The 12896-nt window shown below is 36.2% G+C and overlaps 1 protein-coding gene and 1 pseudogene across 2 annotated transcripts; one reads left to right on the forward strand and one right to left on the reverse strand.

Moving 5' to 3' along the window:
* Positions 1–1820: 1820 nt before the first annotated feature.
* Positions 1821–4284, forward strand: LOC143583207 (protein PIN-LIKES 7-like; annotated as a pseudogene). Its single transcript, XR_013144120.1, has 8 exons — positions 1821–2353; positions 2463–2586; positions 2677–2798; positions 2895–3218; positions 3309–3409; positions 3478–3530; positions 3602–3787; positions 3876–4284. The product of XR_013144120.1 is annotated as a protein PIN-LIKES 7-like (transcript).
* A 412-nt stretch (positions 4285–4696) lies between these two features.
* On the reverse strand, positions 4697–10191 carry LOC143583201 (exosome complex exonuclease RRP44 homolog A-like). Its single transcript, XM_077065575.1, has 23 exons — positions 10066–10191; positions 9852–9989; positions 9620–9777; positions 9406–9461; positions 8976–9223; positions 8637–8877; positions 8406–8562; positions 8081–8321; positions 7860–8016; positions 7692–7760; positions 7474–7599; positions 7337–7389; positions 7149–7255; positions 6976–7030; positions 6675–6774; positions 6468–6579; positions 5909–6029; positions 5734–5793; positions 5549–5654; positions 5357–5452; positions 5196–5277; positions 5028–5093; positions 4697–4933 (listed from the first exon to the last, which is right to left on the reverse strand). Exons 1-23 carry the CDS (start codon positions 10117–10119, stop codon positions 4735–4737), a joined length of 2802 nt encoding a protein of 933 aa, XP_076921690.1. The 5' UTR covers positions 10120–10191; the 3' UTR covers positions 4697–4734.
* Positions 10192–12896: the final 2705 nt, after the last annotated feature.

Raw genomic sequence — 12896 nt, forward strand, 5'->3', positions numbered from 1 at the left:
TTAAGTATTTTAATTATTAGGAATAGAATTTATTTTTGATTTATTTAATTGGTAAGAAAAATAGGGGTAAAGTTAAAATATAAAGGATAACAAAAATGAGAAGGGTGAGAAGAAATCCAGTCCATTGATCTTAGATTTGAATGGCTGAGATTAATTTAATAAATAAAAATTGATGAAAAGGGCATGAAGGTAATAACCCACCTTTGTTGACTTTCTCTCTCCACATGCAAGACACATGTCAATTCCCCCCATCATTTTAAAATGTCCATAACTTTTTCATACGACATTATTCTTTTTTTAAAAAATACACCATAATAATAAGCGTTTTTTTATCTTTAATATGAGTATCATATTGTTATATAAAAATAAAAAAAAAATTAATGGGTTTTTTAATTGTGTTTTTTTGTTATTCATTGTGTCATTGTGTAATATGTTGTTTCCATTGTGTTTTACGTTTCAATCATTGTGATATATATATTCACCATTGTGTCTTACGTTTTAGGCCATTGTGTTATACGTATTCACCATTGTGTCTTACGTTTTAGGCCATTGTGTTATACGTATTCACCATTGTGTCTTACGTTTTAGGTCATTGTGTTATATGTATTCACCATTGTGTTTTACGTTTCAAGTTATTGTGTAACATGTATTAATCATTGTGTTTTATTATTAGATAATTTGTTGTTATTTGATCATTATTTTTACATATTATTATTACACAATGGTGTTATTAGTATTTAAAAAAACATAATGATGAGTTGAAAGACACAATGACGAAAAAACTCAATGACGAAAAAAGACACAATGATAAGCGAAAAGACACAATGGTGTGCGAAAAGACACAATGACGAAAAAGACACAATTATAAGCGAAAAGACACAATGGTGTGCGAAAAGACACAATGACGAAAAAAAACACAATTATAAGCGAAAAGACACAATGGTGTGCGAAAAGACACAATGATAAGCGAAAAGACACAATGGTGTGCGAAAAGACACAATGACGAAAAAAGATACAATTGTGTGCGAAAAGACACAATGACGAAAAAAACACAATGATAAGCGAAAAGACACAATGGTGTGCGAAAAGACACAGTGACAAAAAAAACAAAATGATAAGCGAAAAGATACAATGGTGTGCGAAAAGACACAATGATAAGCGAAAAGACACAATGACGAAAAAAGACACAATGATAAGCGAAAACAAACAATGGTGTGCGAAAAGACACAATGACGAAAAAAGACACAATGATAAGCGAAAAGACACAATAGTGTGCGAAAAGACACAATGAAGAAAAAAGACACAATGATAAGCGAAAAGACACAATAGCGTGCGAAAAGACACAATGACGTGATTTTTGTTTTAAATTTTATATAACAAAAATCATACTCATATTAAAGATAAAAAAACGCTTGTTATTATGATGAATTTTTTTTTAAAAAAAATATCATACGAAAAAGTTATAAACGTTCTAAAATGATGGGGGTATTAACATGTGTCATGCATGTGGAGAGAGAAAATGTGTACAATTACATTTATACCCTTTTTCCTTTGGTCCCCACTTAACACATGTCAATTATTTATGTCTTCTCACGCTTTTCAATTTTATTACCCTTTGTAGAATAACTTAACCCAGAAAAATAGAGAAGTGAAAGATGATTTTGAAAGTAAAGACAATCGTCCAATAGGCAAGGGGCATGTGGCACCAAAGTAATTTGTTTTAATAGTATACTAGGATATAGATTTAATAGGTTAATTTAATTTACACAGAATGTTACCTTAATTTTTATAAATGGTAAATCAATTAATCCAGTGAAAGAAAGTAATATTAATCCCAATATCATGGATGGCAGGAGTGTAAAATTAGTCCAAAAGGGATGCCATGCTGACTCCTCTTATCTCTATTAATTTAATTATCTAGTAATAAAAAGGCTAGAATCCAAAGGCAACTTGTGTACTCGTTCCTTATATTATCACACATCTAATCCAATTCAATATTGTTTCCTTCAAATAATCTGTATTCAACTTTGCTTCCATCCAACACTTTCCAGGATCATTCTTCAATCAACAATATATAAAGCTACAAAGCTCAGATTAGTAGAGCCAACTAACTAAAAGAATTAATTAAAGTTAATCATGGGATTTTGGTCCTTGTTTGAGGTGGCCTCCATGCCCATATTGGAGGTGTTGTTACTCACCGCGATCGGAGCTCTTATGGCAACTCAATACTTCAGTATTCTCACTAGTGACAGCCGCAAATCACTTAATAAGATTGTGTTTGTCACATTTACTCCTTCGCTGATTTTCGCTAGTCTTGCCAAGACTGTGTTACACTTGAAGACATTATCTCATGGTAAGTTATAAGAGCTTATTTTATATTGAAAATTTGCATGCATGCTGAATGCAGTACATGCATATTAAAAACCTATATTGTTGATAACATGATTAACTACATCTTGTAGGTGGTTTATGCCAATAAACATTGGAATAACATTTCTTTGTGGAGGGATATTAGGATGGATAGCAACAAAATAATTAGACCAAAGCCACATTTGGAGGGATTACTCATAGCTATGTGCTCCACGGGTACTTATATTCGTCGCGAGTTTTAAAAACGTTTATTGTTCTAGTAACCGGGAAATATTAAGTTGTTAAATGTGATTATGTTAATGATAGGGAATTTGGGAAATATTCTTTTGATAATTGTCCCAGCAATATGCACCCAAGGTGGTAGTCCTTTTGGAGAACATAGTATTTGCAAGTCTAAGGGACTCTCTTATGCATCTTTCTCCATGGCTGTAAGCTCATTTGTTATCATCAATTAATTAAGTTTATAATTGTTTTTTTTCTTCACTTATATTGGAAATTAAGTATTCATGATTATGAATCAACAGTTGGGCAGTCTCTAAATTTGGACATACACTTTCCAGTTATTAAAAAGCTCGAGTTTAAGATACACCGCAATGAAAGAAATCGAGGATTCAACACAAGAACCTAACAAAGACTCGGATGCGAATGGAAAAAGTCAAGAATATATTGATGTTGTTGTCCCTTTATCATACTCGACTAGTGACGATACAAAAATCGAACCCGTGAACACTTTACATGAAGGATTGTTGAGCAAAGATGAGAAGGAAGATAGATCTTTCTCAAGGAAACTAAAAGATATACTCCACAGTGTGTTGGAGGAACTTATGGCCCCACCAACCCTTGGTTCTGTAAGTTTAAAAAGCAGTTATGTCATGATATAAGCTTGCAACATATGATGATAATAATGATGATAATTTGGTCCTATGATTTGTGTTCAGATTGTAGGATTGATTTTTGGGGCAACCCCATGGCTGAAAAACCTTGTGATAGGAGATGATGCTCCGTTACGAGTTATTCAAGATTCCGTCACATTTCTCGGGTATATGTGTGTGTTTAACTTCAAGATTCAAGTGTTCAATCTTAACTAACATTTACATTGTTGTTCAGGGATGGGACCATACCATGTATTACTCTTATACTAGGAGGCAACCTTGTACAAAGTAAATAATGATAAAAACGTGGCGTTACATGTCTTGTTGGAAATCATGTATTTTAATCGATTTCTATACAGGTTTGAGCAGGGCAACCATCAAACCGGTCATCATAATCACAATGATTTGTGTTCGATACATCGTTCTTCCCATGGTTGGAATTCTCGTGGTTAAAACAGCTACTAATCTAGGAATACTTCCAGCCGATCCCCTGTTTAGTTTTGTACTATTGATTCAATATATCGTGCCCCCTGCCATGAATATCAGTAAGTATATCTTCAAAACTTCGGTAATTTGGTTACGCAAAATATTAAACATAAATGGTTAATAATATCATATATATTGATTGATCAGGTACGATGACGCAACTGTTCAATGTGGGACAAGAGGAGTGTTCGGTTCTTACGATGTGGAGTTTCATAGCTGCAGATTTTGCACTAACCGGATGGTCAACAGTGTTCATGTGGATCTTGACATGATCCAATATTTGTTTAAACTCAGGTAGAAAATCTAGAGTTTATAAACGCGCTAGCGACATAAGTCATACAAGCGTGTGTATAATCATTCTCATGATTTATTTATTATTACAAATGCGTGACACGCATCATTTATCTTATTTGTAATTTTGTACCAGTAGTCCGTTTTTATTCAATTGATTTTATATCGATATATTGTTACTTTCTGATATGATAGATGTAACATGGTTACGGCTATAATGTATGATGTATCATTAGGAGTAACATGCATCAACCAGGTTTTTGTCTTGCAGCTTCACAAATCACCTCACAAATAAAAACAAAATTACTAGCTTTGCCAAGCATGCACATGTGATTATTTATTAGATTTGATTCATCACATGATGAAAGACTAGGACTCTAAAGACAGTGAGACTTAGTTTGGACTTGCCTTAAAAAGTGTCTTTCACAAGACAAAAATAAGCGGAGAATAAGTCAGCAACAAAACATGAGAAAACAATCACAAAGTTGTCATAGATGACAACCAAAAATCATAATATAAATGACGCGGATGTTTAAAATAATAATTATGGTACACGATAAAGAGGTAGGATCAGGTCAATAATACATTTGCACAAAAAATAACTAAATTTAAAAAGCACAAAAAACACACAATCTGATAAAGATCGTATATAATAAAAAGAATAAACCAATCTTTAATATTCATCAACATAAATACCAGTTGACAATCTTACAATTTAAATAAGAGTGAGCTGTAGTTTAGGGCGGTTGGGTTGAGGTTCAACAACCTCCATATGAATCTTTACAGGCTGCAAAACGCCATAAGAAACCGACCCGTCAATCTTTTTAATCACCTGTTTCTGCTCATCCACCACCCATTCTCCCCCTCCTTTGGAACCTCTCATTGTCAAGTGCACCGGGCCTTCAATACCATACCTACAATATGTGGGCAAGGAATCAGTTAAGTTGACCTCAAAAGTCAAAGTATGTCGATAATAATGCTAAGTATCCTAAAAGTCAAAAGTCATACTTTGGTACAAAAACAATAAATCCATTCGCTCTTATTTTCACTATTCTGGCTTCAGTATCAGTAGGTCTGCAAGACAATAGTGAAAGAAAAATAATGATAATCAACAATTTTTTTTCAAAGTGTGCAGTCTATTTAAATTTTAAAATAAAAGGATCATATCTTGAATACCTTTTTCTGAAAAATATAATTGTATGGAGCTCGATAGACGAGCGACTTGCCATCTGAGCATTCCTATGCCGGTAATTTAGATCTGAGAAAAACACCAAATGAATCATTTAAAAAAAATTTGTCAGCAATGCCAGTGAGTTGTGCATATTTAGATATCTTACTGTCGGCAATGCTAGTGAGTTGTGGTCTGTCCTGGAATATAGGTGGAAGCTTGTATATCTCTAAGGAAGCCGCAAGCAACCTGTGCACTATCACATCTGTGACCATTAAAAGTAGTTAGATCTCAGACAGAATAACACAATTCACTCACGTGTGCGCGTTTGTGTGCGTGTGGGCCCTTAAATTTCAGTTACCTGCATATCTTCTAATTGGTGAGGTGAAATGAGTATAAAGCGGTGCAGCAAGCCCATAATGGTGAAACTCTGGAGGGCTAAGATCACCACTACAGAAGTAAACAGCCTGAAATAAACGTTTATAAGTGAAAAGAAAATCCCAGATATATAAATAAAATAAAGATAAAGCAATTAAGTATACCAACCTGTGTCATACATCTTGTTGCCAGAATACGGATTAACTTATTGAAGTACGGATCGTTACCCTGAACCATTTCAGACACAAAATTAATAACTAAAAAAGTGTAAACAAACTTTTGTAATGATTTGACATTTGAATTTGATGCATTTGATGTTAAAGGTTTGGAAGACAAAATTAACCACTGCACGGTCAAGTGAGTCAGCAAGTGCTTTGGATGATGACACATCTAAATCTAGACCAATAGCAGCAGCAGTGCGTAACAAAGGTTCAAGCATTTCTTTGGTTGGACTAGGATGCCGCCTGTAAATAAACTTTTAAAAATTAAAAAGACAGAACCAGCATATGAATCATGTGGTAACCATAGTTGTCAATAGCGAATAGCGGTAAATAGCGACAGGTCACCTATATGCTACGTAGCGAATAACGATAAACAGCAACCGCTATTTCATAATTAGCAATAAAGAAGTAGAAATTTTTTTAGCAAATAACTAAAGTTTATATTCACAAAATAAGCTTTTACGGTGGAACTTGTGGAAGGTGCAGCTGTTTAGTCGATAAACAAGCCTAAATAATAGGTTTCTAAAATTTTTTATATTAAAAATTAAAAAAAAAACCCTAAATATAATCACGCTAAATGACCGATATTTAGTATCCATCGCTACACGGCGTTCTATAGCGTCCGCTATCACCGTTATTGACAACTATGGTAGTAACCGACATAAATCACATATAACTAACCTCAATAGTGAGCACTGAGGGAACTTCTTAAGGATTTGTTCAGCAACTGAAACGTTAGCAGCAAGCATAAACTCTTCAACCATTTGGTTTGCTTCTCTGATTTGATACATACCTACAGAAAACAATACATAAAAATCACATATAACAACTTTTTTTGACTTGATATAAATGTAACTATTACAAATTTACAACAGAAGAGAAACATACCGACATCAAGAGGATCATGAGTCTCGGTGTCAATTTGGAATTTGACTTCTGCAGAAGCAAGAGTTATGGCCCCTCTGTCTATACGTCTTTGCCTCATTACCTACAAGCCAGATGTACCAATAGCAGTATTAAAAGTTTATTCTAATTTCCAGCTCATTTTCTGTGATAACTAGAACATACACTTTTAAAAGAGTTTATATTGTATCAACACGTAATGCTATTTTACTTACACGAGCCCCTGGCCAGGTGACAAAAGCTCATTTTTTGTGATAAAACGGTATAGATAACATCAATTACATACCTTTGCTAAAGCATTAATATTCCGCAAATCCACAGTTACTGGATCCATCAGGCGACTGAAAGTAAGAAAAAAAAAAAAGTTACATCATTATTAAAAAAATAATAATAATAATGAATTAAGTAATACAACAAAATAAGGTATTAAAAATATTATTTAATCCGCTTTTCATGCACCTGTCATCCATCCTTGCCTGAGCTTCAACATAAGACAAAGCAGCACATGACTTTATCACACTTTTTGTATATCTCGTAGATATAACATGTGCTTCAGGAGTCATTTCCTAAAAATATAAAAAAACAATGTCAACTTGGTTCATACCAGTAGTTCTGTTGCATGCACACAAACACAAATTTAATCATACCCAAATAACAGAAAAGGCAAGCCTCTCCACATCAGCCCGAAGAGAACATATATCTGCAAAATATATATTAGTAAACAAGCCAAGAAACTAATGATTCTAGTATTATCTTAAATATTCACGGTGCGTGTATTGGATACCTTCTGTAAGAGGTTTAGGAAGCATGTCAATACGGCGTTCAACAAGATAGGTAGAAGTTCCTCTTTGTGTGGCTTCACTATCAAGGGGTGTCCCGGGGTGAACAAAATTTGTGACATCAGCAATATCTTATCAACCAAAGTAAAGGGGACACACACAAACTCACTAGTAATTATCATTGTCTGAAAACTCCATAAATAAAATAATGATTCAAGGATACGAACTCCAACTTCATAGTTCCCGTTGGGAAGCGAAGTACAGTGCAGTGCATCATCGATATCCTTACACCCTGTACCAACCAGAAAGTTTATTTCATATGCAACACTATATAATTTTAACCATGCCTTAAATCTAAATCAAAAATTAAAATGTCATCATTCTCTATTACCTGGTGGGTCCACACTAAATATGCGCAAATGACGCAAGTCCTGCCTAATAGGATTTGACAAATCTTCCGAGGACACGGACCATGGTAAAGGTGGCAGACACGCCAACACTTGTGAAGAAAACGGTCTTGCATCTATATCATTTTCTATTAACACAACCTGCACCAAAAATATAAAATCAAATGAGTATTTAACAAGTGGAAACATAATAAATATAATTTACCTCTGTTTCAGTTTCTCGGTCTCCGATAACTCCTATCGTGCGAACGTAATGACCGGAAGGGTATCTAGATTGACAATCCCAAGAATCAACCGCAACAATAATTCTTTTATCAAGAAGATTCCCGAGCTGGCGAGTTTGGATTCGTATCTTAGGGAATCTTCTATCCTTGGAGACAAATAGAGCATGAGCAATACCAGCATTGCCAGCTGGCATAGGCATCGGCTCCAAAGATCCACAATAACTGTAAAACATGATGTCAAGTAAAAACCAAACCAAATCAAATCAAATGTAACAGGAATTATATTTATTATGTAATATAACTTACGCATGCCAGTTTCGCTTTATAATGCCAACAACACGCCCAGAAGGACGAGAAGGTGAACTATTCACATTCTCAGAAGATCCTTGTGCTAAGTTGGCTACTCTGGGAGCATCGTCAGCACTGTTCGGTGCTAGGTGGACCCCATCATCTTCTTCATCATCTGAAACACAATTTCAAAAAAATTTAACAAACGAATAATGATATTATTAACTCTATTATTCTGAAGTTAAATACCTTCCTCGGCTATGTGAAGAGATGATTCATTGTGCCATTGATCTTGAGGCAAAAGTTCAACAGCAACTACATCTCCATCAAAAGCTCTATTCATATTTCCCCGTCCAGATATTATTATCTCATCACCAATACTCTCACTTCCGACATATGCTTCAAACGGATTATAACGGTTAACACGAAGCTTTCCTTGATGGTATATTCCACATCTCATTCCAGATGTAATCTCTGACATGGGCTTATGCTGAACCAAAAAACAATATTTCAAAATGTGATCGAAGTAGATACAAATCATACAATACAACCACCAAATTGTAATTTTGAACATTAATACAATAATACCTCAGTATATATAGCTTTCTTTTTTGAAGGTCTCAAATCTTCGATTTCCATATCCTCGGCAGAATTAGGTTGAACAAGCAGGTCAAGAAGTTCTGGTTGACCAAGTGATTTCACATATGACTCCACTGTATCTGCCGATATTCCGTCTTCAATGGCCTTTCTCTTATTTTCCCTGTCATTTGTGACCATTAAGATTCTTGTGGCACCGCCAAGATGGTTCTGGTACCACTGGGCTGCTACTCTAATAGCTGAAAAGGAATCACAGCGTTCGTTAACTCTAAAAAACTAAAACTTTGGTTTCTGAATTTGATCTTTAAATCTCACTTAACAAGATTTGATACTAACAATTCCTATTATTCATTCATTTCCATCATATAGTAAGATCAAATATACTTATACTAGAAAAATAAATACACAACTAATTACTAACCTCTGTCATTGCGATCATTTGGACTCTCGCCTGCCATAGCCTTCACATATGTGTCCCTTCGTTAACATAAACATGCGGTACATTGAGAATTAAACAGCATTTTCATATGATTGTTCAATGTAAGAGGATAAAGGATTACACTAATAACCCCTAATAATAATAATATGTGTTCCAATACATGGAAACATAATGTAAGAAGAATTAGACAGCTTACTTGTGATGTTCATTAGAAAAAACAAAGAACCTCCTCAAAGTATTGCTGCATAAGGCCCTGAGTCGGTTATAAACGGCAACATTCTTGTTCTTAACCTCATCCAAGACCACAGAAAGCACCACCACATCATCAATTGCTGGATTCTCCAATAAATCAATCTATAAAGATAAAAACTTTACAATGAGCAACCTTGTAAATGAACAGTTATTAAAGAAAAGTTCAAGAATTGAACCTGGTTGAGAACAACATTAGTATCAAGAACAAGAATAGTGGATTCAGGTTTAGTAAAGCGAGCGTCTTTCTTGTCACAGACTTGACAAAAGAAAGCTCCACAGTATATATCATCTCTAAGATAATGTTCTCTAACCACCTGTGTGTCATAAAGTATATTAATTTATACACACACAAGAACTACTACTAGGGTTTTTTTTTAGGAGTTAACTTACTTTAACAAGTTTGCCCTGTTTTGTTTTCCGGACGAATGACTTGCTTTGTAACATGGTTTTTGATGATAGTTATGATCTGGGTATTCAAGAATTGATGGTTTCAGCTTCAATTGGCGGCGGTTTTTGATTATTCAGCTTCTTGTTGAGGTTATTCAAATCCTCTGGCTTTGTTGATTTTGTGTTGTTAATTTTCAAGACCATAATATTTTAGATCCCAATTTAGGGTTAATAGTTCTTTTTTTATTATTTCGTATATGGTTTGAATAATTAGCCCTTTAAAAAAAAGTCGATGCTCGTGGTTTGCTTAATAAAAGCTCGAATAAAAATAGCTAAAAATACTTGATTTGAAATAACATGTGCTAAGTTAGCTTATTTTGTAAAGGAATATCTCATTGAATCTTCAAATCGAGCCTTACCGATTTTTTTGTTTGTTAAGAAAGAAATGGATGATAAGATGTGGGGGTCGGAATTTGCAATATATGTAGTTATATTTTTAAAAAATTAAAAAACTTTAATTATATTAAAATTCAGAACTAAATAATAAAATCTACGTCGCCACTCAACATCAACGTCAAAAAAAAAGATAAAAAGATTTCCTATACATATACACATATTTTTTGGTTTTATTTAACGTAGATATTACATCAACATAGCAGGTAGGCGGGCAACAAGCTGCGCCGCCACCCCTTTCTGAATTGCAAACCCTAACCTGCTAAAGACATACCCCTGCTCCTTTGGAGTCGACACATTGCTATGCACAACCTGTTGGACCCTGGTTAGGAAACGGATAGCTTCCGGTGCCAAGGAGCCAAAGGTATCAAAAGCCAGAGGGACAAAAACATGTTGGTTCTCTTCGCAGGATTTAGCATGTTTCTCCATCTTATTCGTTTCAGCCCTTTTCATTACTTGCCCAGCTACAAACCCAATATCCCTCAAACCAGCTAAGGGAGATACCCCTGTGAGGTCAACACAAACGTGTTTTCCCCCGGCCCAACCAAAGACGAGCAAATCTGCCGTTCGTAGAGTGGATCTCCCTTCCGTGGGGTCTGTAAGGAAGTTTACGGGGGCTTCCTTTTTGGCTGATATCCCAGCTCGCCTTAAGATGTCCCAAAGAACGTCCCACACCCAATCATGTCGGTATTTGAACCCAGGCATCTCATTGCAATGAACCGCATGCTCTCTGAATTTATCCACGCAAGCCTTAAGGCAGATCGGACATGTTTCGTCTTCTGGGTACATTGGACCATCAAACGATACTTAAGAATGACCCTATACTCGACCGCAGACATGCTTTGGCCCAAGCCATCAATCGGGATAACGGTCAGAAAATCTTGGGCATGAGGACCTTGTAAGCATTCAATAACCGCCTTCTGTCGGGGGGACAATCCAAAAACTTCTCCCAGGCTCTGAGCGATTTTTCCAAAAAAGGCATTCGCCAAAGTTTTTTGAGGCTTTGGTGGGGCGATATCCTTATTAGAGAAACCGTCAATGTCAAAGTCTGGGAGAGCGCCATTTAGGCGTTCCAGGGCCTGCACGTAGTCTGAGTCCAGGTCGACAACTCTGCTATTCCTTAATATGTGATTCTGTAGCTTCCAAGACTGAGCCCTCGACGCTACAAAAGCGTAAACCCCAACATCATGAGCCGAAAGAAGGCCTAAACCCCCCAAGTGCATCGGTAAAGATGCAAGTCGCCACTGAAGATCACTAAAGAACGGGCCTCCACATACAACTATGTCTTCGATGGCTTCTCGAAGCCCCTTATAAAAACAGGATACCGCATCATCCATCATATGGAGGTGGCATGTTCATAACCCAAAAAGCAACTTAGCAACCCCCATGCAAGACCTAAGCAGGAGGAGTTCGATCTGGGGATCCCTAAGGCAAGGTAAGAGTTTCAAAAGATCAACCGCACGAGATGCTCTCTGCCTCGCCAACTCCTTAATAAAGTAGGGATCTCGACTAACAGCCCCTCCAAGGAGCTTTACCCCTCTCTTTGGTCTACTAATCCCACTAGGGAAAAGCCCATTTTTGACTTTCACCCCATTACACGCTGGCAAAAAAACCTCGATTTTCTTAATATTAAGTTGCAGCCCCAATGATGGTCCTTCCGAGCTGATAATGTCTAGGGCTTTAGCGACTTCGTTGGCACCACCAATAATAGTCCCATCATCCAAGTACCAAGCATGAAATGGAGGTTACAGTCATTTTGTACCCGGAGAACAAGAGGGTGTAATGCTAAGGCAAAGAGGAGGGGCCCAAGGGGGTCTCCCTGCTGTACCCCAGTAGTAGCCCCTATACAGTCATCACCAACGTACAACCTAGCCGGCTGGGCATAAAGGAACTGGACCCATAGATAGATAGACGGGCAATGATGATGAACCTCCCGGAGAAGGGCTGTGCGGTCGACCATATTGAAGGCGTTGGAAAAGTCCACGGTAAGCATAGCTAAAGAACCGTCCGCGTGAAAGGAGTTAAGAAACCGGTTCACGCTGTGAAGCACCGCCTCTGCCCCATTAGGGGTCCCTACCCAAACTGAAAGTCCCCTAAAAACTGAGTCATTTCCTTCCCAACCATCTTCATAGCCACTTTAGAAACCAACCTACGCCAGATAGCTCCCACAGCAATGAGCCGATTTCCTATGTGAAACAAAAAATAAAAACGTTAAAAAAACATGTTAAAACCTTTAATTTAATAAAATATGAAAGTTGAGTGACCTAATTGGAACACTTTTTTAAGTTGAGTGGCCTAATTGAAACACTTTTGAAAGTTGGTTACTATTCTATGAAATTGCCCCTTTTTGTAATTGAGCAAAAGTCGAACGTAGCTTAGTT

Source organism: Bidens hawaiensis, unplaced genomic scaffold (assembly GCF_021521415.1).
Source record: "Bidens hawaiensis isolate Kalapana, Puna unplaced genomic scaffold, B.hawaiensis_p1.1 tig00032166_1, whole genome shotgun sequence".
NCBI classification, from domain to species: Eukaryota; Viridiplantae; Streptophyta; class Magnoliopsida; order Asterales; family Asteraceae; genus Bidens; species Bidens hawaiensis.